This window comes from Ovis canadensis, chromosome 4 (genome assembly GCF_042477335.2).
Source record: "Ovis canadensis isolate MfBH-ARS-UI-01 breed Bighorn chromosome 4, ARS-UI_OviCan_v2, whole genome shotgun sequence".
In the NCBI taxonomy this organism is placed as follows: Eukaryota; Metazoa; Chordata; class Mammalia; order Artiodactyla; family Bovidae; genus Ovis; species Ovis canadensis.
In genome coordinates, this window is record NC_091248.1 from 30,505,917 (window position 1) to 30,529,708 (window position 23,792).

At 36.0% G+C, this 23,792-nt stretch overlaps 1 protein-coding gene across 2 annotated transcripts in view; it reads left to right on the forward strand.

The window, feature by feature from the left end:
* Window positions 1–23,792, forward strand: part of GLCCI1 (glucocorticoid induced 1) — a 111,503-nt gene that overhangs the window by 19,604 nt on the left and 68,107 nt on the right. For both annotated transcript variants that reach the window (XM_069587509.1, XM_069587510.1), the window contains exon 2: window positions 11,959–12,110. In XM_069587509.1, the coding sequence (XP_069443610.1) occupies window positions 11,959–12,110 (152 nt within the window). The remainder of the gene's footprint in view (window positions 1–11,958; window positions 12,111–23,792) is intronic.

Below are 23,792 nucleotides of genomic sequence, written 5' to 3' on the forward strand. Positions count from 1 at the left end.
CATGCCACTAGTAGTTTTATTTTATTTTTTCTGAAGTTGCTCCCAGTCCTTGGCAACGTTTCCTGGCAACCTTCTATGCATAATATTTGTAGAATTGTTGAGGTGGAAGGTGTTCTGTGTATGCAAACACAGAACTGGTTTTTACCACGTTCTGTTTTACTCCATGGTGTCTACAAAGGTATCATTTATGTGAGACCTTTTCCTTCAGGATGTTTCCTGCAGCTTTTGGCCATTTCCAGCTTTAATGAAGCATCCAATTTTGGATGAACTACTGCTTCATAGTACATATTTGGTTCTTTGATGTCAATATTTATGAAAGTAAATGCTAGAATAAACATCTGTGTTTCCTGATTTCTGAAGCCTTCATTCTGTTGAGCCTGCTGATTCTGGGTTTCATCTACAGAAGTGTAGTTAGTCCTGTATTTCCCAGTCAACAATGTATTCACCATTGCTGGATTTGGGGACACAGGGAAAAATACAATTTTTGAAGGGAAAAATACTAGGAGGGTAGATTTAATTAGATTCTTTTTCATGAAGCAAATCAGTGGCATCCAGATGTATTTCAGTACAGCCTTCTGTTTATAATTTGCCTACCATCAGTAAATTAGGTTGACTAGCAGTCATATCTTAATGAAACTAAACAGTTTTCTTTTCCTAAGCCTTTCTCCTTAATCTTTTCTACATTTAACCATGGAGTTAACTATTTACCCTCTTATTATGCTATTATGAGCTATTATCATGCTATTATGAGCTAATCTGTAGTTTTTATTACCTAAACAAAATGTTTCGAACTTAAGACTTAAATGCTTGAATCTTACTTTCATTTATAAATTGTATGTTGTTAAAATATATTTTGATTGAGAATTCTACAGATTTTCAGTGTAGATTTGAGAAGAGATATTTACTTGCCTAGGAGACTGTTGTGCTTTCTTGTGCCATATTTAGTCATTAGTCTTTATTTAAATAAGAGATGAGAAAGATGATCATTTTCAGATTCTTTTTCAGAATCAGAGGAACTATAGGCATCATACAGATTTCTAAATACCTTGTTTTTCATGGTATAACTTGATTGTTCTTTTGTAATAGTGGTAAGATCCTGATTCCATAATGTTAATAGTCAATTCTTTCTTGGCCTTGAAAATTATTTTAGGACTTTTTGTTCTTTATTAACTTGTCCCATAGATAGTGGGATGATGTGGAAAGAGGCTGCTTGCTTTTGTTCCTTCGAGAAGCAGGTCCTTCTAGATTTAGCCCCTTGCGAGGTGAAGGTCCTCTTCAGACTTTTCCATCTTGTTTTTTCCAAATGCTTCTCTCTCCAAGCACCTCAGCCCATTATTCTACTTTTCCCCATAAAAGGAATTCCTGTTCCTTGATCCATTCCTGATTCTTGCTACAGGCTTCTGCAGGGTGTATTTTCAAACTTGACTCTGTAACTGCCAGCTCTAGAGGAAGGAGATGGGCAAAAATTCTCATAATGGAGTGACTATAGATGCTCCATTTCAGTTAGTTTCTTCAGTAGATTGAGCAGGAGCTCATTTCTTTACTAGGTTACCCGGGAATAAAGTGTACCTCTTTAGGGCTAGTATTAATTTTTCTGAGTCAACATAATAAAATATTGGAGGAATATTAAAAATTGTAATATAAATATGGTTATATAAAATTTTTAATAATTAAATTTGGTTATCAGATGTTCTGGAAATTCTTAAGTCTTAAATTCAGATGTGCTGAGAGAATAACCATATGAATTTACAATCCTTCTCTGGTTATTTCTTTCATGTACCGATGGAAGACTTGCCTTAGAGATACTGAGCATTCTGCTGTCTTCTCCTTTGAAAATTACTGCATGAATGGCTCACACATTCCAGCAGTCTTCATGTTAATTCCTTTCCAAGCTGTTGGTTGTATGAAGCTTAATCTCTGGTAGATTCTTCAGGAAAGACTCATCGGAACAATATTCTTTGAGTTCTACATATATTATGTAGCAAGAACTGAAAGTTTTTTTTAGTCCATGGCTTGTTATACTTGAAAGTCACTAGCTTCATTAACGTGTGTTTGATATGGACTGTATTGGCTGTATCATTTTTCTCAGATCCATGTATGGTCTTTCAGTATGTAGTTTGAAGTTATCTTTCATTCTGGGAGAGTTTTCTTAAATTGTGGTTTTTAGCATGTTTTGTTGCCTTGATCGTCTTCAGGGACTCCTCCTAAACATGTTGGACAGTCTTGCTTATGTTACACAATAACTATTGTCTCTTAAATTTTTTTTTAATTCTAAAATTTAAATTTTCTTTTATTAAATTCTAAAATTTGTGTTATGTTCCATTTTCTACCTTAGGCAATGCATTAACCCACTCTGTTTCTTATAACTTAAAGTCTTCATTCCTAAAATAAGTTTTTCTTTTATTTCTGAATCTTTCCTGAGTTTGTTCACCTCTCTTTTCATATCTTCCTTGCCTGCAAACACATCATTTCTGAGTGTTTCTAATTTTGAGGTTTTTCATTGCTTCTCACATTCAAAGAAGATTTTTAGCATGTTTTGAACTATGAGATCACAGTTTTCCCTACTTTCAATCAGGGGGTTTCATCAGTTAACATTGGATGTCATAGTGTGGTAAAAAGATACAGCCCATTCAGTAGCCTTTATTGTGCTGTAGTCTTTTTTGTTAGTTTGTTTTTTATTTTTAAATTGGGATATAATAGTGGATCTGCCTTATTTGGTTAAAAATTTTCTAAGCTCTACCATTGCTTTAACTGGAATATAAGGGCTTTGAAACAAAACTTTATGAAGCATTTCATCTTCTGGGTAAGGAATATCTGCTTTCCTCTCACTATATTAATTTCCATCTTTGATCATCTTATATTATTTTATAGTTGCTAATACTTCGTGATTATTTCTTTAAAATTTGAACCCATTAGTCACGTGAGATTTTGGATATTTGGAATCTCTATTAATTGAATTCATTGGAAGTTCATAAAGTTTATAGAATGTTCTGCTAATTATGACTTTGTTGAGGTTCCCTAAATACCATTTTGCCACCAGAAAAAAAGTGAACTTAAAAATCTTTAAAATCTCAGCTGCTATATCCGTAATTCTTTGTAGATATATTCTAAGTGTCAGAACTCCATCGAAATTTGTTGTGTATGTCTTCCAGTGCTTGTCACCTGCCTTCATGACCATCTTGGTGAAGTTTTCTTCATAACCTTGATACAAAAAGACACTCTCTTGAATTTTATTTGAAAATAGGCTGAAGGCCTTCCTCCAAATGTCTTATCTCAGCTTATGCATCATTTGACACAAATCTGAGTGAGCTGTAACCTAGAGAATCATTCCTAAATGGCTGCTGGACTCCCTTTTCCTGTTTGTTTTTCTTGACAGACCTCAGGTTACAGGTGTCAGGCCTCATCGGGTCAGACGCATGTCGGTTTCTCGGGTCAGCTTCTTGACTGGTTCCTTTCCAGATTTCTGCAGGGCAGCCATATGGCCATTTCAGCATGTTTTCTAGATTGCTTCTGTGGCAGGAGTCCAGGGCTGGTTGATTAGTGTTTCAGAAACTACTCACACTGAGAGGGCTTTAGTTTTTGCCCTTTAGTTTTAGTTCAGATAGCACATTCAGATCTGGTGTCCTTCCTGTTACTGGAAGTTTATTTGATTTTGATGATTTTATTTTATGTGGCCCATGTATTTGGCTTACTTTCCATCTTCTTATATGTTAAGCAAGAAAGGCCCATGAAGGCCATTTGTGAAGTGCCTAGACAGTGCCGATTTTAGAAAGCTGAATCTAACAATAATTCTGCTAGATGATCAGTATTAATATGCATTAGATTGGCTAGAAAGGTATACCAATCTGCCCTTTTCTACATTTTTTTATTCTTAGTTATACAATTCTTTAAATTGCTCTTTTTTTGGGGGGGGGTGGTGGGATTTATTTTGGAAATTGCTGTCTGTAACTGTGAGGTAAGGAGGAAAATTACTCACAATGTTGGTAGTGATGTTTAAGAAAAAAACTGTTCATGACACTTTTTAAAGGATAGTAAAGCAGACTATTTTTGGGGAGACTGTTGTGATACGTGTAGGCACCACTGCAATGCAGAGAGAATAATCGGAAGTAAATACAGAGAGATTGGGCTCAAACTCGAAATAAAAGTAGAAAAAGTGAGGATGTATAGCTAGCTAAGAAGGATGGGAGTGAATAGATGAAAAATGACTAAGAGGAAAGAAACATCCAAATAAGGGCGATCTTGGCTAAACAGATCTGGAAAGGATTATTGAAGATGACAGGCCAGGGCAGCGAGATTCTACATGGGAGATGGTGGAGATGAGGAACCTGATCACATATCGAGGGTGATCAGTATTGAGGGTGGGGGATTCTGGTTAAAATGACATCGTAGGATTCTTGCTAAAATCAGACAATTCAGAGCTAAACACAGAAACCTACAAATTAGGGCCTAACTGGGAAGAGTTCAGAGGAGCTGGACTAAAGTATGGTCAAGGAGACACTTTTTGACAGTGTTAATAAATTTAAAACTATAACTTTCAAGGAAAGAGCTCTCATTATAGAAATAACTGAAGCAAATTTCTATTAACGGAATAGACCTGTAGCAGTTCATGCTTAAGCTCAGTGAACCAATAGAAGGAGTATTCCCTACCTGCATCTACTTTTGGTTATTCTTGATCACTAGGAACTGTATCATTTCAGATTATTTTGAAGTTAAAGAAAAAGCAACTTAATGTCTTATATTCAGGCTCTGCTTCGTGATTTTGTTATTTTGATTTCAGTGATGAGGACTGAAATTATAATATGAAGAAGCTAATTTACACATCATAAAAACTCACTGCTTTTCTGTTAAAAGATAAAGGTTTTAAATAAACTAGCTATAAAATACTGTAATATTTTAAGAGTTAGGCTTAAATTCTTTATTCAGGTTAATGATTAAAATATAAATTTGACTTTGTTTATATATTTTTTCTTTGGCACTTTCACTTTATATAAAGGAACCTACTTAGTTTATTTTTTCAGAATTTCTTGTATTTTTTTAGGAAGTGAACTTTATTGAAGTTAACTTTTATTTCTGTGCAAAATGCCCTGTTTGGGTGGAAGGCAATCTTTCCCAAGAAGCTGTATTGCTTTTCGTCTGTTATCTCATCTTTCTGGTGTTCCTAAGCATTCTGCCTGGAGTGATCTGTGTTTAGATTTGAAGGTTCTTATTTTCATGACTGGCACTCAGTTTAGAAAGTGACCTTTTGAAGGAGATGACTAGAAGTTTAAGTTTACTAGATTCTAGAAGGTGAGCTGCTAGGTGCAGATTTCAGAGAACTGGTTGACTATTTTTGCAGCAGGATACTTTCCTGGATTTATATTCAGACTTTCAGTACCTGTAAATGGAGTAGATTTATAGTCAACAAAATGATTTCTTTTTCTGAGCAGCTGTAACTCTGAAGGATCTAGTCCCAATCCTTTAGACATAAGTTCCTAAGTTTTCAGTAGCATTAGATTCACATGCTTATTAAAAATTCAGAATTTTCTGGTCTTACTAGCAGAGAGTCTCACATTGTTGATGACAAATTGGGCCTGGTATGAGCATATTTAACAAATGTCCAACACTTTGAGAAACACTGCTTCAGGACCTCCATGGTTCCCAAGGCTGATGCTTTTGAATCAGTCTGGTTTGGTTTAAAAAATATGTTGATACCTGGTCCACCTGATTACTACATTCAACTATCTGGGACTATGGGCCAGTAGCCTGCATTTTTAACAAGCTGCCTGGTGATGCTTAGACAGAAAGCCACATCTTAGGCTCCCATCTTTGAGATCTGTTGCTTAGTTTCACCTGTGCCTGAGGGCTTTGTACCTTTATGTTCTAGGGATCTCCCAAGATCTGATTTCTAGGTGAAATGCTATGTTAGAAAGCTCTTGCTGTTACTTCTCAGACATGCCCGGATGTTGCATTGGGCATAACTAAAAGGATTGCCTTACATTTTTCTATTCAATACTAGGTGATTTAAGGTGTGTATGTGTGCGTGTGTGTGCGTGTGCACACACACACACATATATTATGGGATTTAATGGCTCCTTCTTTTTGAATATAACTGTTAAAGGATAAAAAGGTTTTATACACTTGTGTTTTGATACTATTGACTAACATTGTTAATGTGATATATATGTAAAACTAGTTATTTAATATGAGTTCTGTGTAGAAAGGTCTGGAAAAATTGGTACTTTTTGGTTAGTTGTCTTAAGCATTCTGCTGAATTGTATGACTTGAGTATTACCTCAAGTTGTAATGTTGGGTTTTGAATAAAGTAAGAAGCAGTTCATTCTTGGTGATGGTGTTACAATAGCTAGGTTTCATGGAGTTATAGTCCTTACACAGTAGTTGAAGGAACAATAGCTCTTTTTCAGAAGGTTTAAATAAGTGGGCACTGAAATGCTTTCTTTAAGTTCAGATGTGCTTTGCTTGTAACATCAGTGTTAATAGAAAGCTTGGCTTATAATCTTTATTGAGAGCTAAACACAGAAAATTAACAATTTTTACTTTTTATTTACTTATGCAGACTGAACCTATGAAAACGTTGGAGTGTGTTAAAGTTTTAAGAAAAGAATGTGAGCATTTTTTATTACGTGTATTAGTGTACATTCTGTGTGGCTACCTTATGGCACTCAAAAATACTGCATCCTTTTTATCACCTGGTGAGGTTGGTTTAGAATGTGTGGTGGGTTGTTTCATGTTACTAGAGTATAGCTAAAGTTCTTAAAATTTCTAACAATAATTTGTTTTAATTTGTAGAAATTCCACTTAACTTTGTTAATTTTCTACTTCAGATTAGTTTCTTAATACATCAGATTTCCAAAGCCACTAGTCAGTCAATCTTCAGTTATTGCCTTTAAATGAGTTGGGAACTAACTAATGAATCTAACATCATATTACAGTTCTCTGGCAGTTAGACTTTAGGTGTCTTTTCCCTGTTTAGAACAATGCCTTGTATGCTATTTGGATTCAGAGTGTCTAATATGGCTTCTTGCTTTTAAACCTATTATACTATGATCAAATTGCCTTAAATTTCCAATTGGCTGTTAGAAAGCAATAATTATTTTGTACAGTCCTCAGCAGGTATGCCAGAGGAACCGCAAGCCTACACTGCTCCGTCCTCAGGGAAGATAAGGGGAGAGGGATAGTACAGCCTGTGTGTGTTGGGTATGTTAGTCGCTCCGTCTGTCCAACTCTTTGCAACCCATCAGGCTCCTCTGTCCATGGGATTCTCCAGGCAAGAGTACTGAAATGGGTTGCCATTCCCTTCACTAGGGGATCTTCCCAACCCAGGGATTGAACCCAGGTCTCCCACACTGCAGGCAGATTCCTTACTGTCTGAGTCACCAGGGAAACCTAATATAACCTGTAGATGGATTATAATGAGGACATCATTTTACAGAATGCTGCATGAGTAGTCATCTTCTGATCCTAATGTGATGGTACTGGAAACAGATGTGATTTTTTCCAGCCATCACATTTTGTTGCTGAATTTACTTACTCTGCATTTTACCCTCAAATATTTAAGTAGGAGATGTTAGCAACAGGACCACAAGTGGCATGTTAAGAGTCTTACTCCTTGACAGTTGCCCTTGATGTAGTTAGAACACATCACTCTAGCTGTCTCTCACCTACTTTTTGCCTTGTGTGCCTTCTTGTCCAGCACTGGTGTGCATGTGCCATAATATACTACTTTATATTAGAGCTTAATTCTACATATCACATCTCCCTCAACCAGAATGTAAATTCCTTGAGGAGAATATGGAATTTATTTTGTCATTCTCCTTGGTACATCAAACAGTACTTTTCATATAGTAGACATTCATCAAGTTTTAATCAGTGGTGGTTATTACCTGGTTTCACCACATACGAAGTTACTATTTTTCTGATGCCTGTTTAGCTTAAGTAATGATAATAAGTATTTAATTGCTTTTCTTTCATTCTTTAGAATATTTATTTTAGCAATTTTATTGTTAATTTTAATTAGATTTTATTTAAGTGCTTATAAATTTAAAGATTGTTTAAGTATACTAATGTATGTTTCTAGTGGATACGGTGTCCTCTTGTTTGATTTACTTGAGGTAATTTTGTAATAATTAGTTGAGAAATGTTGTGATCACCCAGTTCAAAACTAAATACTTATTCTAATCACAGCTGTAATCATGAAATAAAGAATTTATTATGTTGGCTATATAAATGGAGTAGCCCCCCTTATCCACAGGGGACACATATCAGGACCTCCAGTTGAGCCTAAACCTGCAGATATTATTATATCCTGTATCCTGTATTTTTCCTGTATGTAAATACTGATGGTAAAGCTTATTTTATAAGTTAGGCACAGTTAAGAGATTAACAACAACAACAATAAAATAAAAGTTGTAAGAATATACTGTTATGGGGACTTCCCTATTGGGCCAATGCAAGGGGCCTGGGTTCAATCCCTGGTCAGGAAACGAGATCCCACATGCTGCAACCAAATATCCTGCCATGCCGCAACAAATACCAAACATCCCACGTGCCACAGCTAAGACCCAGTGAAGCCAGATTAAACATTTTTTAAAATATATTGTAATAAAGGTTATGTGAGCAAAGTCTCTCTCTCAAAATACCTCATACAAATATAATGCCTTTTCCATCTTAACCAAGCATTTATCACGCACTATGGCTCTTTTGCAGTTTGAGGTGCAATGGCAGAAGAAACCAAATTTCTTTTTCCTTCACAATTTCACAGATAAAAGATTTGTTCTTACCATAGATCTTAGTAACCTGAGCATTTAATATTTTTTTCCTTCCTTTATTAAGCTGAGAACGTTCACATTTTCACTTCAAGGGAGTACGTCTCAGCATCTCTTCAGCATAGCGGGTTGCCAGCATCACTACTCTTGTGCTTTGAGCCATTGTTAAGTGAAATAATTACTTACAAACACTGTGATACCAGGACAGTCAGTGGAATAACTGAGAAGGCTAACACGTGGTTTAAAGTTGGGACACAAGTTTTTCATATATAGTGGCTTGCCATTTTCTGGTTGTAGCTGACCTTTATGTAGGCCTTTTTTTATTGCTAAAAATGGTTCTTTTGCAAGGGATAATCTGTCTTTGTCCCTTGTTTCTTCTTGGTGGAGAGAACGTAATATAACTTTAAAAATTTTTTAATAAATCATTATAAGTCAGATTATGAGAGGTGTTAACTTTCTCTGCTTCCTAAAGTTGCTAAAATTTGTACGTATTGCTTTTATAGCCAAATTTTAAAAAAATCATTAATAGAAATAGCTCCTGGTAGTTGAACTACAAACAGTCTGCATGTCTTCTGAATTGCTTATGGTAGGGGGCGAGATAAAAAGGAGAGAAAGAAGTAAACAATAAGTCATAGAAAACAAATGGCAAGGAAGCAGTCTAAGAGGAAGAAAAAGTTCCATGAAAGAGTTACAGATTTAATCAGATTTGTTATAACAATAAATATAAGTGGGACGAACATATATTTTTCAGGAAGAATGCTTACTATAAAGTTTTTTCAAAAGCCTAATTGTATACAGTATACAAGAGTGTTACCTAAATAGCATGATTAAAAGAAACGGAAAATGAAGAATAGGCATACCAGATGCAGTATAATAGAAAGAAAGCATCAAGGGGTGATAAAATTAAATTTGATAGAGTTTAAAAGTAAAAAATGATAAATGGAACAGACTGTAATGGTAAAGCATATAAGTCATAATAATAATGTCATGGATCAATATGTAACCAAATTATACAGAACTAAATTTCTGTAACAATTTTTTTTCTGGCCACTCAGCGCAGCTTGTGGGATCTTAGTTCCCCAGCCACCAGGATTGAACCCATGCCCTGCAGTGGAAGTGCAAGAGTGCTAACCACTGGACCACCAGGGAAGCCCTCGGAACTAAATTTAAATGATAAAAATTATAAGAAATAAAGAGAATTTTCGTATCTCAGTAGTAGTTTAGAAATTTTGGAGTAGTTCTCTAAATATGTGACAGATCATGGTTCTATTTTATCACTATATTCTGTATTTTTATTTCAGTATATAAGAAAAAGAACTGTATGCTGAAAACAGAAGATACATGCTCTCCATGACTGATGAAATATTTGTAAAAACTGACTATGATTTTTGGTCACGAATAAAATTTCAGGTGATTCCAAACAGTAGAAATAGATTATCCTAGACTTTGCTTATTATAAAATAAAATGAGAGCTAAGTAATAAAGATAGGTAGGAAATCTGATAATTTCCAGATCTTCTCTAACACTCTGGGGTCAAAGAAGAAATCAGAACTGCAGTTGTTAAGATACAGTTTGGCTCTCCAGCCCTCTGTGTCCAACGAGGTGGACCCCGGGGAGGTGGAAGACCAACTGTAAGAGACTTGAGCTTTCTCAGAGTCTGGTATTCATGAGAGTCCTAGACTCAAAGGACATGAGTTTGAGCAAGCTCTAGGAGAAGGTGAAGGATAGGGAAGCGCGCTGCAGTCCATGCCGTAGCGAAGAGTTGGACATGACTGAGTGACCGATGACTGAACGAAGAGCCAGTCCCCTGCAGAACTGAGGGTGACTGTGTGAATCACGTGACAGCTCACAGTATGCTGCATTTCCTTTCATCTTCTGATTTTTAAAAAAAGGACAACAATTTTGTGTTTTGTTTTCAGAAGAATAAAGGACAATATTCAGTAACAAATGTTTCTTGACCCTCTGTAATGTGCAAGGCATTTTCTTTGATGTGAAATATAACTGAATAAGACTAAGCCTTGGATACTTGTAATCCACTGGATTTTATTATAGTATGCACATTTGAGATGCATACATGAACATTTTTTTATATTTTCATTGTAAAAAAATACTATAGAGTTCAGTATGATCATCTCTGTTTTCAGCAGAGGTAAAACAGATCATTATAGTAGATTGATTGAACTGTGTAGTATGTCCGGAGATCTTGGTTCCTTTTTACCTCTGTCACTTATTAGCAGTTTTGTTTCATTGGACAATTTAATTTTATCCCTCTGGGCTTTGAATTCTTCATCCATTAAGGAGGAAACTGAATTAAAATAAGATTCTGTATACATGTTTTTTTGTGCAGGTGTAGCTGTGAATAAATTTATTTGTAAGTATTGAGTATCGACTCCTTTTTAATCTGTAGGGACCAAACCTACCCTCTGGTCAGAAAGGAACGACAGATTTAGGGCTTGATGCAAGCAGAGGAGAGTGTGTATATCTTTAAGAAGGACAGAGATGAAGAAAAGAAGGGCACTGAGAAAGGTTTCACAGAGGCAGTGCGACACCTGAGCTGGTCTTGAAGATAAGTTTTTGCCAAGTGTACAGAGAAGGGGAATATTTTAGATGCAGGAGATGATAGAATAGAGGCAGAGAAGCGAGTACTTCACATTTGTGACATTGGAGTTTATTAGGTTGTTATGGTTCTTAGTAGTTAGCAGAGGTTTATGGAGGAGTGGTGGTAGCAAGCCATTAAGTATTGAGCTATATGGGAGATGAATTGTGAAAAATAATGGCCTTTGAGTGAAAGACTGAATAAACCGTGGCAATTTTTTTTTTTAGCAGTGGAAGGAGGTGACCCTGTAAGATAAAGTTAGTGTGGATTCAGAGATGGCAGTTAGGAAACTGGCAGTTTAGTTGAGACATGATGAAGTCTTAATTAAAATAATGGCAGTGGAGATGATATAGAGGGTTAAGAATAGGTCTCTAAAATGAATGAGCTTTGTAGGGTGTGACAGTATATGCAAAATTTAACATGTGAATGTATTTTCCTTTGGTCTGTAAATTTCATCAGCTCATACAAGATGGCTTTTAGGGTAAATATACATTGTGGGGACAATCGGCAGGATGGTATTTTACAAACTATGAAGTTTAAATAATTTTAAGTTTTACTTTATTCTTATGACTAATGTATTTTTTCCTTCACTTTTTATAGTGGACAGGCCCAAATCTCAGCAAGTTCGAACCTCTAGCACAATAAGGCGAACCTCTTCCCTGGATACCATAACAGGACCTTATCTCACAGGACAGTGGCCACGGGATCCTCATGTTCATTACCCCTCATGCATGAAAGATAAAGCTACTCAGGTAAAATAAGCGAATCAGTTTCATTACCCTATAGTTCTTCTGTTTTGATCACAGTAAAAACGTAATTTAATCAAATTTTCCCAATTATTAAATATATCAAACAAAACGATATCTTTAATAAACTTTAAACTAAAAACTTTTATCACCTGGGTTTTTTAATTATTTAGTATTTAATAAGTAGCACATCAGTCTGTATTAGTGATTTTTGAGGCTTACAGTTTTAAGAATTAACTTTCCTATGGAAATTAATATAATGACTAGTAACTATATTAGAAAATACAGGCATATTTCATTATGCTTCTCAGATACTGCCTTTTTTAATACAAATTCAATGTTTTCGGCAGTCTTCAACTGAGCAAGGCTGTCAGCGTCAGTTTTTCCAACAGCATTTGCTCACTTCATATCTCTCTGTCAGATTCTGTCAATTCTTTCAATGTTTCAAACTTTTTTTATTAATAAATGTGTTATGGTGATCCATGATCAGTGATCTTTATTGATACTGTTGCAAAAGGATTATGACTTGCTGAAGGTTCAGATGATGGTTAGCATTTTTTAGCAATGAAGTGTTTTTAATTACAGCATGTACATTGTTTTTTTAAGATGTAATCCTGTTGAACATTTAACAGATGATAGTAATAGAATAAACGTAATTTTTGTATGCACTTGAAAACCAAAAATTTTGTGTGATTTGCTTTATTGTGGTGGTCTGGAACTGAACCTGGAGTATCTCCGAGGTATGCTGGCATAAGTAATTTTTGAAGAATACCTGTGCAGTTCTTGGAAATAATTTATAAAGTATTAATACATGGCTAAGGAAATTTATGTTAAAGGATTTTTTTCCTGTTTAAAACCAAAATTGAAATCCTCGAGAAAGAAATAGAAACTTTCCTGTTTGTCACACTTTCCCATTTTTGGTCACACTTTGCCTATTTGTGGAAGATTTCTGAAGCTTTTGATTTGAAAAGTTTTCCTTCCATGGCAGGAAAATATCTGAAAACATCCTAATATATGGTTTCTGAATTCCTGACCATATCTGTATAGCATTGGTCAATCAGCATTATGAAGAATTACTAAGAGTATGAGAGATGGCTGTTGGCCTTAAGGACCTTACAGCATAGTTGGGAAGATAAGATGTAAATGGAAGAAAATTGGTAACAGAAGACAGAGTATAATTAGGTATTAGATGAATGGAGCATTGAAATATAAGGGAATTCAGAGGAATGGGAACATTTTTGGCATTGTGGATGAGGGAAATAGAAGGATTAGAGTTTCATGTCTGAAGAATGAAGGAAAGAGGAGAAAATTTTGGACATGATCTATGAAAACCTTTTCCAGTTTTGTAATTTTCTCAGGCAAGCTTGCAGCCATGGCATTAGCTTTTTTATCTCCATCCTCTCAGTTTGTCTGTGTAATACTTTAGGTCTCCCACACCAAGTCTTCTGCTTTCCACTCTTGATGAGAAAAAAGAGCAGTTTGATGTAGTAGGCCCTGGGATGTGGGCCTGGACACTTAGACATGGTCATGGATAATTCAAAACTATCTTTCTGGAGGGGCTGGACTCAGAAGTGTGATAGAGTATAGGAATAGAATATAAAAAGAAAGAAGGTCAAGAGATCAAGGACTCAGTTTTTAGAAATGCACACAAGGGAAGGATAAAAAATTAATGTATTCACCTGGTAGCAACAAGAAGAAAGTTACATTTACTGACTATTTACCATGTACTTTGTGTTTTTATATCTGTGTCTCATTCTCATTTAATTCATTTATAAGGACATTATAAAATTACACAATGGAGAAGCAGAAATTCAGGGAAGTTAAGTGACTTACTCAGTATCATAAAGCTAGAAAATACTGGAGCCACGTTTCTAATCAGGTTGTCAGCCAATCTAAACTTCAATTTTCTAGGGGTTTTAGGATAAATGGAATAGTGTGTGTCTGTGTATCACCTAGTAGAGTAATTGGCACTATACTTAAAAATGGTAGGTATTCTTTTTATATTAAAAAGAAATCCTATCTTTTATTGAATATATATGCTTTATGCTGACATTCTCCAAAAATATTATCTTACTCATTCTTCACCAAAATTCTGAGAAAGAAGAGGAAACAGAAAAAGAGCAAAAGCTTAGAGAAAACTAAAATAGTGTAGCCTTACACACCAAAGGGAAACTTGTTTTAATAAAGAAAAGATTATGAACAGTCTTAGGTACTATCGCGAGGTCACAGAACGTAAGCACTAGATGTAGGGATTAGGGGCCTATTGTCTTGGAGAGTGAAAGACTGATAATATGCCAAGAGGGGAGGATACTTGGGAGTTAAGAAGAGAGTGATATGGAGATAACAGAAAAAGGAGCTGGGTAGGTTTCTTAACCATATCTGTTTCTTTACCTGTGCAGTGGGATTAATGAAACCTAACTCGTGATAATGTTGGATGACTAAAGTGAAAGTGAAGTAGCTCAGTCTTGTCTGACTCTTTGCGACCCCATGGACTGTAGCCTATCAGGGTCCTCTGTCCATGGGATTCTCCAGGCAAGAATACTGGAGTGGGTTGCCATTTCCTTCTCCAGGGGATCTTCCCAACCCAGGGATCGAACCCAGGTCTCCTGCATTGCAGGCTGGCACTTTAGGATAATATTTGAAAGTGAATGGGCTTCCCTGGTGGCTCAGTGGTAAAGAATCTGCCTGCAATACAGGAGACTTGGGTTCGATCCCTGGGTCAGGGAGATCCCCTAGAGAAGGGACTGGCTACCCACTCCAGTATTCTTGCCTGGAGAATTCCATGGACAGAGGAGCCTGGTAGGCTACAGTCCATGGGGCCGCAAAGAGTAGGACAGGACTGAGTGACTACTTGAAAATGAATACGGCAATACATAGGTTATTAGCAGTAGATACAGACAGGCCCATTTGTAACATTTGCAGAGTCTGGAGCAAATAGAAAATGTACACCTACATACCATATACATACTAAATTAAATCAACAAACTGTTACATAAAATCTGTTTTATCCATTCATTCTTTATATATAAACCTTCCTATAGACCTTGAGGTTCATGCTTGAAAGAAGTCCTGGATTCTTCAGAGTTGAATGCCAGAATGTGTCTGCATGATGCTGAGCCCATCCCACCCTCTGTGTTGGAACCCATAACTCTTCCTGTCACTCACACCACTCTATACTCTGAGGGGTGGCTTTATGTATCTGTGTCAACCGCCTAGTCTTCACCTTCATACTCCATACATACTTCCTCAGAGAGTGAAACCAGGAGTAGGCCTTTGTAGACCCTGGGAATCAGATCTGGCGTGGTTTGAACAACGAACTCATGAGTCTAGGTTCTCCAGAGCAAAGTTGATGGCAGAGGTGTGGGCTCATGATGTGTATGCCCTTCTGACCCCAGAGTCGCTTCACCCTTTGGGAAGAGGCATGGCTGGAAGAGGGCCGCAGCAGTTCCCCCAAAAGCTTGAGGTCCAAGGTAGGGCCTTACTCGCCTGGGTCTTCATGTAGATTGTCTATTTGAGAAGCCAGACATTGATAGGAAGGCAAAATACAGGCCTCGTTTTACATGTGATGTTCTGAGGCTTAGAGAAGTTTAGTAACTTGTACGTTGTTATATAGCTAATAAATATGAAGAGATTTGAATCCAGATTTGGGTGACTCCAAAGGTTTTATGTTTTCTCCAGTTCCTCACTGCCTTCCATAGTAATCACTAAAGTGTGTAGTGCTTGCCTCACATGTGTAAGAAATGGTCTTGCCCTGAAGCATTTTTAGTTTAATTGAAGATATAAGAGATGAACATAGGAGATGGTTATTATTGTCACATTCATCCTTCCTTGGTTAATTCTTTAACTCTTGGGGAAGAAAGAAGATTATTTTTATTTATTTAGTGGAAATTAGTAAAGAGAAAAGTAGTGCAGTCCGTTTGCTACAGATATTAAATACCTAGGCTGTCTGACTTTAGTGGAGGGAATCTCAAGTATTTTCCACTTTTCATTTTTCCATATTTCAGCTACCTTAATTGATAGTTAGAAATAGAATTTTTATTGTTTAATACATTTACACATTGGGCCCTTTTAAAAGAAGTTGCATAGTGTGAAAAAGACTATGGACTTTAGAGACAAATCTTGTGTTCAAATCAAGGCCCAAAATGAGGGAACTTTACGGGATAGTAGAATTGTTGTATATCTTGACAGAGATTTGGTTACAAGGGTGGATATATTATATTTATTAGAACTTATACAAGTATACACTTTGTGCGTTCTAACATACAACTTAACTTTAATATATAGAATATAAATATTGACATCTAAAAGATGTTTGGTTATCCCAGGTTCTTGGATTGGAAGAATTAATATTGTTAAAATGGCCATACTACCCAAAGCAATCTACAGATTTAATGTCATCCATGTCAAATTACCCGTGACATTTTTCACAGAACTATAATGAATAATACTGAAATTTATATGAGACCACAAAGGACTTAGAATTGCTAAAGCAATCCTGAAGAAAAAGAATAAAGCTGTATGCATAACCTCCCAAATTTCAGGCAATACTGCAATGCTGTAGGAATAAAAAGAGTGCAATATTGGCCCCAAAACAGGTATATATATTAGTGGAACAGAATAGAGAGCCCAGAAATAAACCCACAAACCTACAGTCAGTTAATCTTTGACACACGAGGCAAGAATATTCAGTGGGGAAAAGACAGTCTCTTCAGCAAGTGGTTGTGGGAAAGCTGGCCAGCCACATATAAATCAATGAAGTTGGAACACCCCTTTACAACATACACAAAAATAAACTTAAAATGGCTTAGAGACATAAATAAAGATGTGATGCCATAAAACTCCTAGGAGAGGGACTTCCCTGGTGGTCCAGTGACTAAGAATCCACCTTGCAATGCAGGGGATGTGGAGGCTCCTTCCTTAGTGAAGTAACTAAGATCCCACATAACACTGGGCAATTTAGCCTGTGTACCACAGCTAGAGAAAGCCTGTGTGCTGCGACAAAGACCCAGCAGGGCCAAACAAGAAAGAAAGAGTAAGACTCCCGGAAGAGAACACAGGCAGACATTGTGTGACACGAATTGTTCCGTATTCTGTGATATAGATCATACTACCAGCGTTTTCTTAGGTCAGTCTCTCTCAAGGCAAAAGAATCAAAAGCAGAAATAAACAAATGGGAGCTAATCAAACTTACAAGTTCTGCACAGCAAAGGAAACCATAAAGAAAATGAAAAGACAACCTATGGAATGGGATAAAATATTTGCAAATGATGCAACTGACACAGATGGGCTTAATTTCCAAAATACACAAACAGTTCTGACAGCTTAATATCAAAAACCAACTCAATCAAAAAATGGGCAGGACAGCTAACTAGACTTTTCTCCAAAGAAGACATACAGATGGGCAACAGGCACATGAAAATATGCTAATCATTGCTAATTATTAGAGAATTGCAAATCAAAATTATGATGAGTTATCACTTCACACCAGTCAGAAAAGCTGTCATCAGAAAATTGACAAATAATAAATCTTGGAGAGGGTGTGGAGAAAAGGAAACCCTCCTACACTGTTAATGGGAATGTAAATTAGTACAGCCACTATGAAAAACAGTATGGAGGTTCCTTAAAAAACTAAAAATAGAGCTACCATATGAGCCAGCAATCCTAATCCTGGGCATATATCCAGAAAAGACAAAAAACTCTTAAAAAGATACATGCACCCAATTTCATAGCAGCACTGTTTACAAGAGCCAAAACATGGAGCAACCTGTGGCCGTCAACAGATGAAGATGTGCTATATATTATATAATGGAATATTACTTAGCCATAAAGAAGAATTAAATATTTTCATTTGTAGCAGTATGAATATACATAGAAATTATCATACTAAGTAAAGTGAGTCTGATAAAAGACAAATACTATGATATCACTTACATAGAATCTAAAAAAATGATACGAATGAACTTACAAAACAGAAGCTGACTCGAAGACATAGAAAACAAACTAGTGATTACAAAAGAGGAAAGGGGGAGAGAGAGAAATTAGGACCTTGGGATTAACAGATACAAACTACTATTTATAAAATAGATAAACACGGTTTTACTGTGTACCATAGGGAACTATATGCAATATGCTGTAATAACCTATAATGGGAAAGAATCGGAAAAAGAACATATATGTATGTATGTGTGTATGGATCACTTTGCTGCACATGTGAAACTAATGCAATATTATAAATCAAACTGTACTTCAATTAAAAAAAATGTAAGACCTGTTTTTCAAAAGCATCATTTGGAGTTTTTTTCCTCTGTGTCTTAGCTTCAAGCAACTAGTTCAAGAAAGTAAAAGACCCAATAATTGATGATAGTCAACAAAGTAAAAAAAAAAAAAGATTAAGGATTTGAATATAAGATCCGAAGTCATTGAAATCCTAAAAGAAAACGTAGGTGGTAAGCTCCTTGATATGAGTCTTGGTGATGATTTTTTTTGGATTTAAAACTTACAGTGAAGACAATACAAGAAAAAATAAACAAGCAGAACAACATCAAACTAAAAAGCTTCTGCACATCAAAGGAGGCCATAGACAAAATAGAAGGCAACCTACTAAATGGGAAGCCTGGTCACAAAGAGTTGGACACAGTTTAGCAACTGAACAACTAAATGGGAAAAAATATTTGCAAATTATATATCCTATAAAGGGTTTGTATCCAAGATATATAAAGAACTCAGACAACTCAATAGCAAAACAATCTAAAAAAACAGGCAGAAGACCTGAATAGACATTCTTTCAAAGACATACAGATGGCTACCAGACGCTCAATATCACTAATCATCAGGGAAATGCAAATCAAATACATGATGAACTATCACCGCATACTTGAAGAAAATATTATCAAAAACACGAGATAACAAGTGTTGGTGAGAATGTGGAGAAAAGGGAATTCTTTTTTTGTTGTTGTTTTTTGTTTTTTTTTGGAAAAGGGAATTCTTGTCCTGTTTGTAAGAATGTAAATTGGTGCAGTTACTACAGAAAACAGCATAGCAGTTCCTTAAAAAATTTAAAAATAGAACTACTATATGATTTAGCAGTTCAATTTCTGGGCATTTATCCAAAAGAAAATATTAGCTTGAAAAAAGCATAGGCACCCTCATGTTCATTATGGAATTACTTAACCAAGATAGGGATGCAGTCTAACTGTCTGTTGATAGATGAATTTAGCAAGAAAATGAATAGATAAAAAATACTATCATTCAGCCATAAAAAGAAGGAAATCTTGCCATTTGTGACATCATGGATGGACCTTGAGGGTATTATACTAAGTGAAATAAGTCAGATAAAGACAAATACCATATCTTATCACTCATACATGGAATCAAAAACAAAAATCTACCATCTCCTAGATACAGAGAACAGATGGTAGTTGCCAGGGTGGAGGGGGTTCAGTTCAGTTCAGTCACTCAGTTGTGTCCGACTCTTTGCGACCCCATGAATCGCAGCACACCAGGCCTCCCTGTCCATCACCAACTCCCGGAGTTCACTCAGACTCACATCCATCGAGTCCGTGATGCCATCCAGCCATCTCATCCTCTGTTGTCCCCTTCTCCTCCTGCCCCCAATCCCTCCCAGCATCAGAGTCTTTTCCAATGAGTCAACTCTTTGCATGAGGTGGCCAAAGTACTGGAGTTTCAGCTTCAGCATCAGTCCTTCCAAAGAAATCTCAGGGCTGATCTCCTTCAGAATGGACTGGTTGGAAGTCCTTCAGTCCAAGGGACTCTCAAGAGTCTTCTCCAACACCACAGTTCAAAAGCATCAATTCTTCGGCGCTCAGCTTTCTTCACAGTCCAACTCTCACATCCATACATGACCACAGGAAACACCATAGTGGGGTAGTTAAAATGGGTGAAGGGAGTCAAAAAGCACAAACTTCTAGTACTAAAGTCATGGGGATATAATTCACAGCATGGTATGTATACTTGATAATACTGCATTGCATATTTGAAAGTTGCTAAGAAAGAAAATCTTAAAAGGTCTCATCACAAGGAAAAAGCTTTTTGTAACTATGTATGGTGGCAGATTTCACTAGACTATTGTGGTGATCATTCAGCAATATTTGTATATATACAAATATTGAATTATGTTGTATACCCAAAACTAATATAATGTCATATGTCAGTTATACCTCAATTTAAAAGAAAGCTAGAGCACTCACTTTGACAAGACTAACATCAAACATACATGCGTATGTTGCTAATTGTTTTCTTTAAATCAAAAATGATTCATTAGGTGTGAAATGCCATTTCATCTTTGAAATGAAGGTTGTTTTAACTCATAACCTATAATCTGGTGAGTTTTTAAATACTTAATTGATCATAGTTACACTTCTGAAATGAATACTATTTATTTATGGAGTTGTTTAAAATATATAGTAGCAACTGAAGTGTTTAATATTTAACTATATTTGTTTCAGTATTGAGAAATGAGGTCTGAAAGTTTCTCTTTCTATAGTGTAACCCTTAGATTTCTGTGTTATATTTGCTTCATAAAAAAGATTTTGCGAGATTTCCTTCCTCTGTTCTGGCATGGTGTAAATTTCATCTCTGTTATCTGTTACTTGGATCTGAAAGAATTTCCCCTATGAAGCAGATTAGTATGTGTTTGGATTATAGCTCTTTAGTAAATCTCAGTTTATTCCATGGCTGTTAGTTTCTTTTGATTTCTGTCTCTTTTGTTCAATTTTTTTATTTGTTTTCCTAGAATATAATCTAGTTCATCCAAATTTTCAAGTGTATTTTCATAGTTTCACAAAGTACGTTTCTATAATTCTTTCAGCTTTTTGTTTATCTGCAGTTATTTTTCTGTTCTCATTTTTAATATTGTATATATTTGAGTTCGAGTAATTAAATTTACTAGGTTATATATTAAATTTTTTAAGGTGTTGAATTTATTTTCCTGTTTTTCTTTTTTCGAGTTCCTTGCCCTCTGACTTTGATCTGTTTTTGCCTTTCTTCTGCCTTCCTGGCATATGCAGTGCTCTTTTTCTGGATTCTGAAGATTAATGCTTAATTTTTTTATTCATGATACTTACTGTTTAGTAATGTATGTGTTTTATGCATTTTATGCCAAGATTTACCTTCTGAGCTCAATTTTGGCTCATATGTTTCCATTATTTGTATTTTCAAGAGATTATGCAATTTCAGTTTTGATATTCTGTTTAAAATATGAGAGTTTTTGTTTGCTTTGTTTTAAACTTCCAAATGGTTAAAGTTTCTTTTCCTAATAAAAATTCAATTTCTAGTTTTATTGCATTATAGTATAGACTAATAGGTTTTTGGAAACTTCATTGATTTTCCTTGTAGCTTAATATATGATTTATTTTTTCTTACTTCTCTGTATTTGAAAATGAGGATACAGTCTTTACTTTTAGATAAAGAATTCATAACATATTGGCATGCGTGCTAAGTTGCTTCAGTTTTGTCTGACTCTTTGCAGCCCTATGGACTATAGGCTCCTCTGTCCATGGGATTGTCCAGGCAAGAATACTGAGGTGGGTTGCCATGCACTCCATCAGGAGATCCTCCTGACCCAGGGATTGAACCCATGACTCTTACATCTCCTGCATTGTCAGGAGAGTTCTTTAGCACCTAGTGCCACCTGGAAATCCCTCATTACATATTAATTCAGCCATATTAATTATGTTAGTTTCCATATAGCCCCCTTTATGTCCGTCTGTTTTATCATGAGCTGGATGTTGTTAAAATTTTTGTTGATTTCTGTTTCCAGTGGTCATTGCCTTGTATTTAGATGATAATACAGATATTTTAAAGATGTATATCCGTATGTCTTTCTTATGGTTGATACTGTTTATTGTTACTGAATAGTCAATGTCTTGATTAATATTTTTCCCTGAATATAACCTTTTTATGATATAAATTAACATTGTAAACTCATTTTCATTGGCCAGGAGCTGTGGTTTGGGAACCAGATGGCTTGGTTTTTTTTTGTTGTTGTTAAAACTTACAGTTGGAATTGTCTTTTTTGTGTATTTTTTAATTTTATTTTTAATTGGAGGATAACTGCTTTACAATTGAAAATAAAATTGACAAAAATACAAAAAAAAAGGATAAGAGGATGACAGAGGATAAGATGGTTGGATGACGTCACTGATTCAATGGACATGAAGGAGATGGCAATAGGAAGCCTGGCATGCTGCAGTCCTTGGGGTCATAAAGAGTTAGACATGATGCGGCAACTGAACAATAACAACAATTGCTTTACAATATTGTGTTGGTTTCTGTCGTACATCCACATGAATCAGCCATAGGTATACATATGTTTCCTCCCTCTTGAACCGCCCCCCCCCACCACATCCCACCCATCTAGGTTGTCACAGAGTACTATGACCAAATAGCTTGGTTTTGAATCTTGGTTCTAGCATTTTAGCTTTGTAATTTTGGGCAGATCACCACTTTGCCTGTTTCCTCATTTATTAATGGAGTATTCTACCTCACAGGATTGTTGTAAGGGTTAATTTGGGTTAATGAATTTAAAATGCTAAGTATTATGACTGGTATATTAAGTGTCAATAAGTCAGTATTGTTGTTCAGTTGCTAAGTCATATCCAACTCTTTGCAACCGCATGAACTGCAGGACACCAGGCTTCCCTGTCCTTCAGTGTCTCCCGGGGTTCTCTCAGACTCATGTACATTGAGACAGTGATACCATCCAACCATCTTATCCTCTGCTCCTCTTGCCCTCAGTCCTTCCCAGCATCAGGATCTTTTCCAGTGAGTCCGCTCTTGGTGTCAGGTGGCCAAAGTATTGGAGCTTCAGCTTTAGTCCTTCCCATGAGTATTCGGGGTTGATATCTTTTAGGATTGACTGGTTTGACCTCCTTGCAGTCCAGGGGACTCTCAAGAGTCGTCTTCTCCAACACCACAATTCGAAAGCATCAATTCTTTGGTGCTCAGCCTTCTTTATAGTCCAACTCTCACATCCATACATGACTACTGGAAAAACCATAGCTTTGACTGTATGCACCCTTGTCAGCAAAGTGATGTCTCTCCTTTTTAATATGCTGCCTAGGTTTGTCATAGCTTTTCTTCCAAGAAGCAAGCGTCTTTCAATTTTGTGGCTGCAGCCAATGTCTGCATTGATTTTGGAGCCCAAGAAAATAAAATCTGTCACTGTTTCTACTTTTTTACCATCTATTTGCCATCAAGTGATGGGACCAGATACCATGATTTTCATTTTTTGAATATTGAGTTTTAAGCCAGCTTTCACTCTCCTCTTTCACCGTCATCTTTAGTTCCTCTTTGCTTTCTGCCATTAGGGTGGTATCATCTGCATGTCTGAGGTTGTTGATATTTCTCCCGGCAATCTTGATTCCAGCTTGTGAGTCGTCCAGCCTGCATTTCACATTACTTACATTTACTAGCAGAGAGAAGAAAATAGGTGGATGTTTGGATATTGGCCGTGGCACTCTTATTTCACAGCTGGAAAGGGGAACTTCCAATAGCAATTTCTTCCTCCTTTTTTCCCACCTGTTTTCCATGGTTTTTCTTTCAGTGTTTTTGTCATTTGTCTTTCTGTTCTGATAAATCTTGCTTGTTGCTGGAAATAATTATCTTTGAGCCATTTATATATATTTTTTGAGTCATCTGCCATATATCTCTTTGTTAGGGAAAAATGAC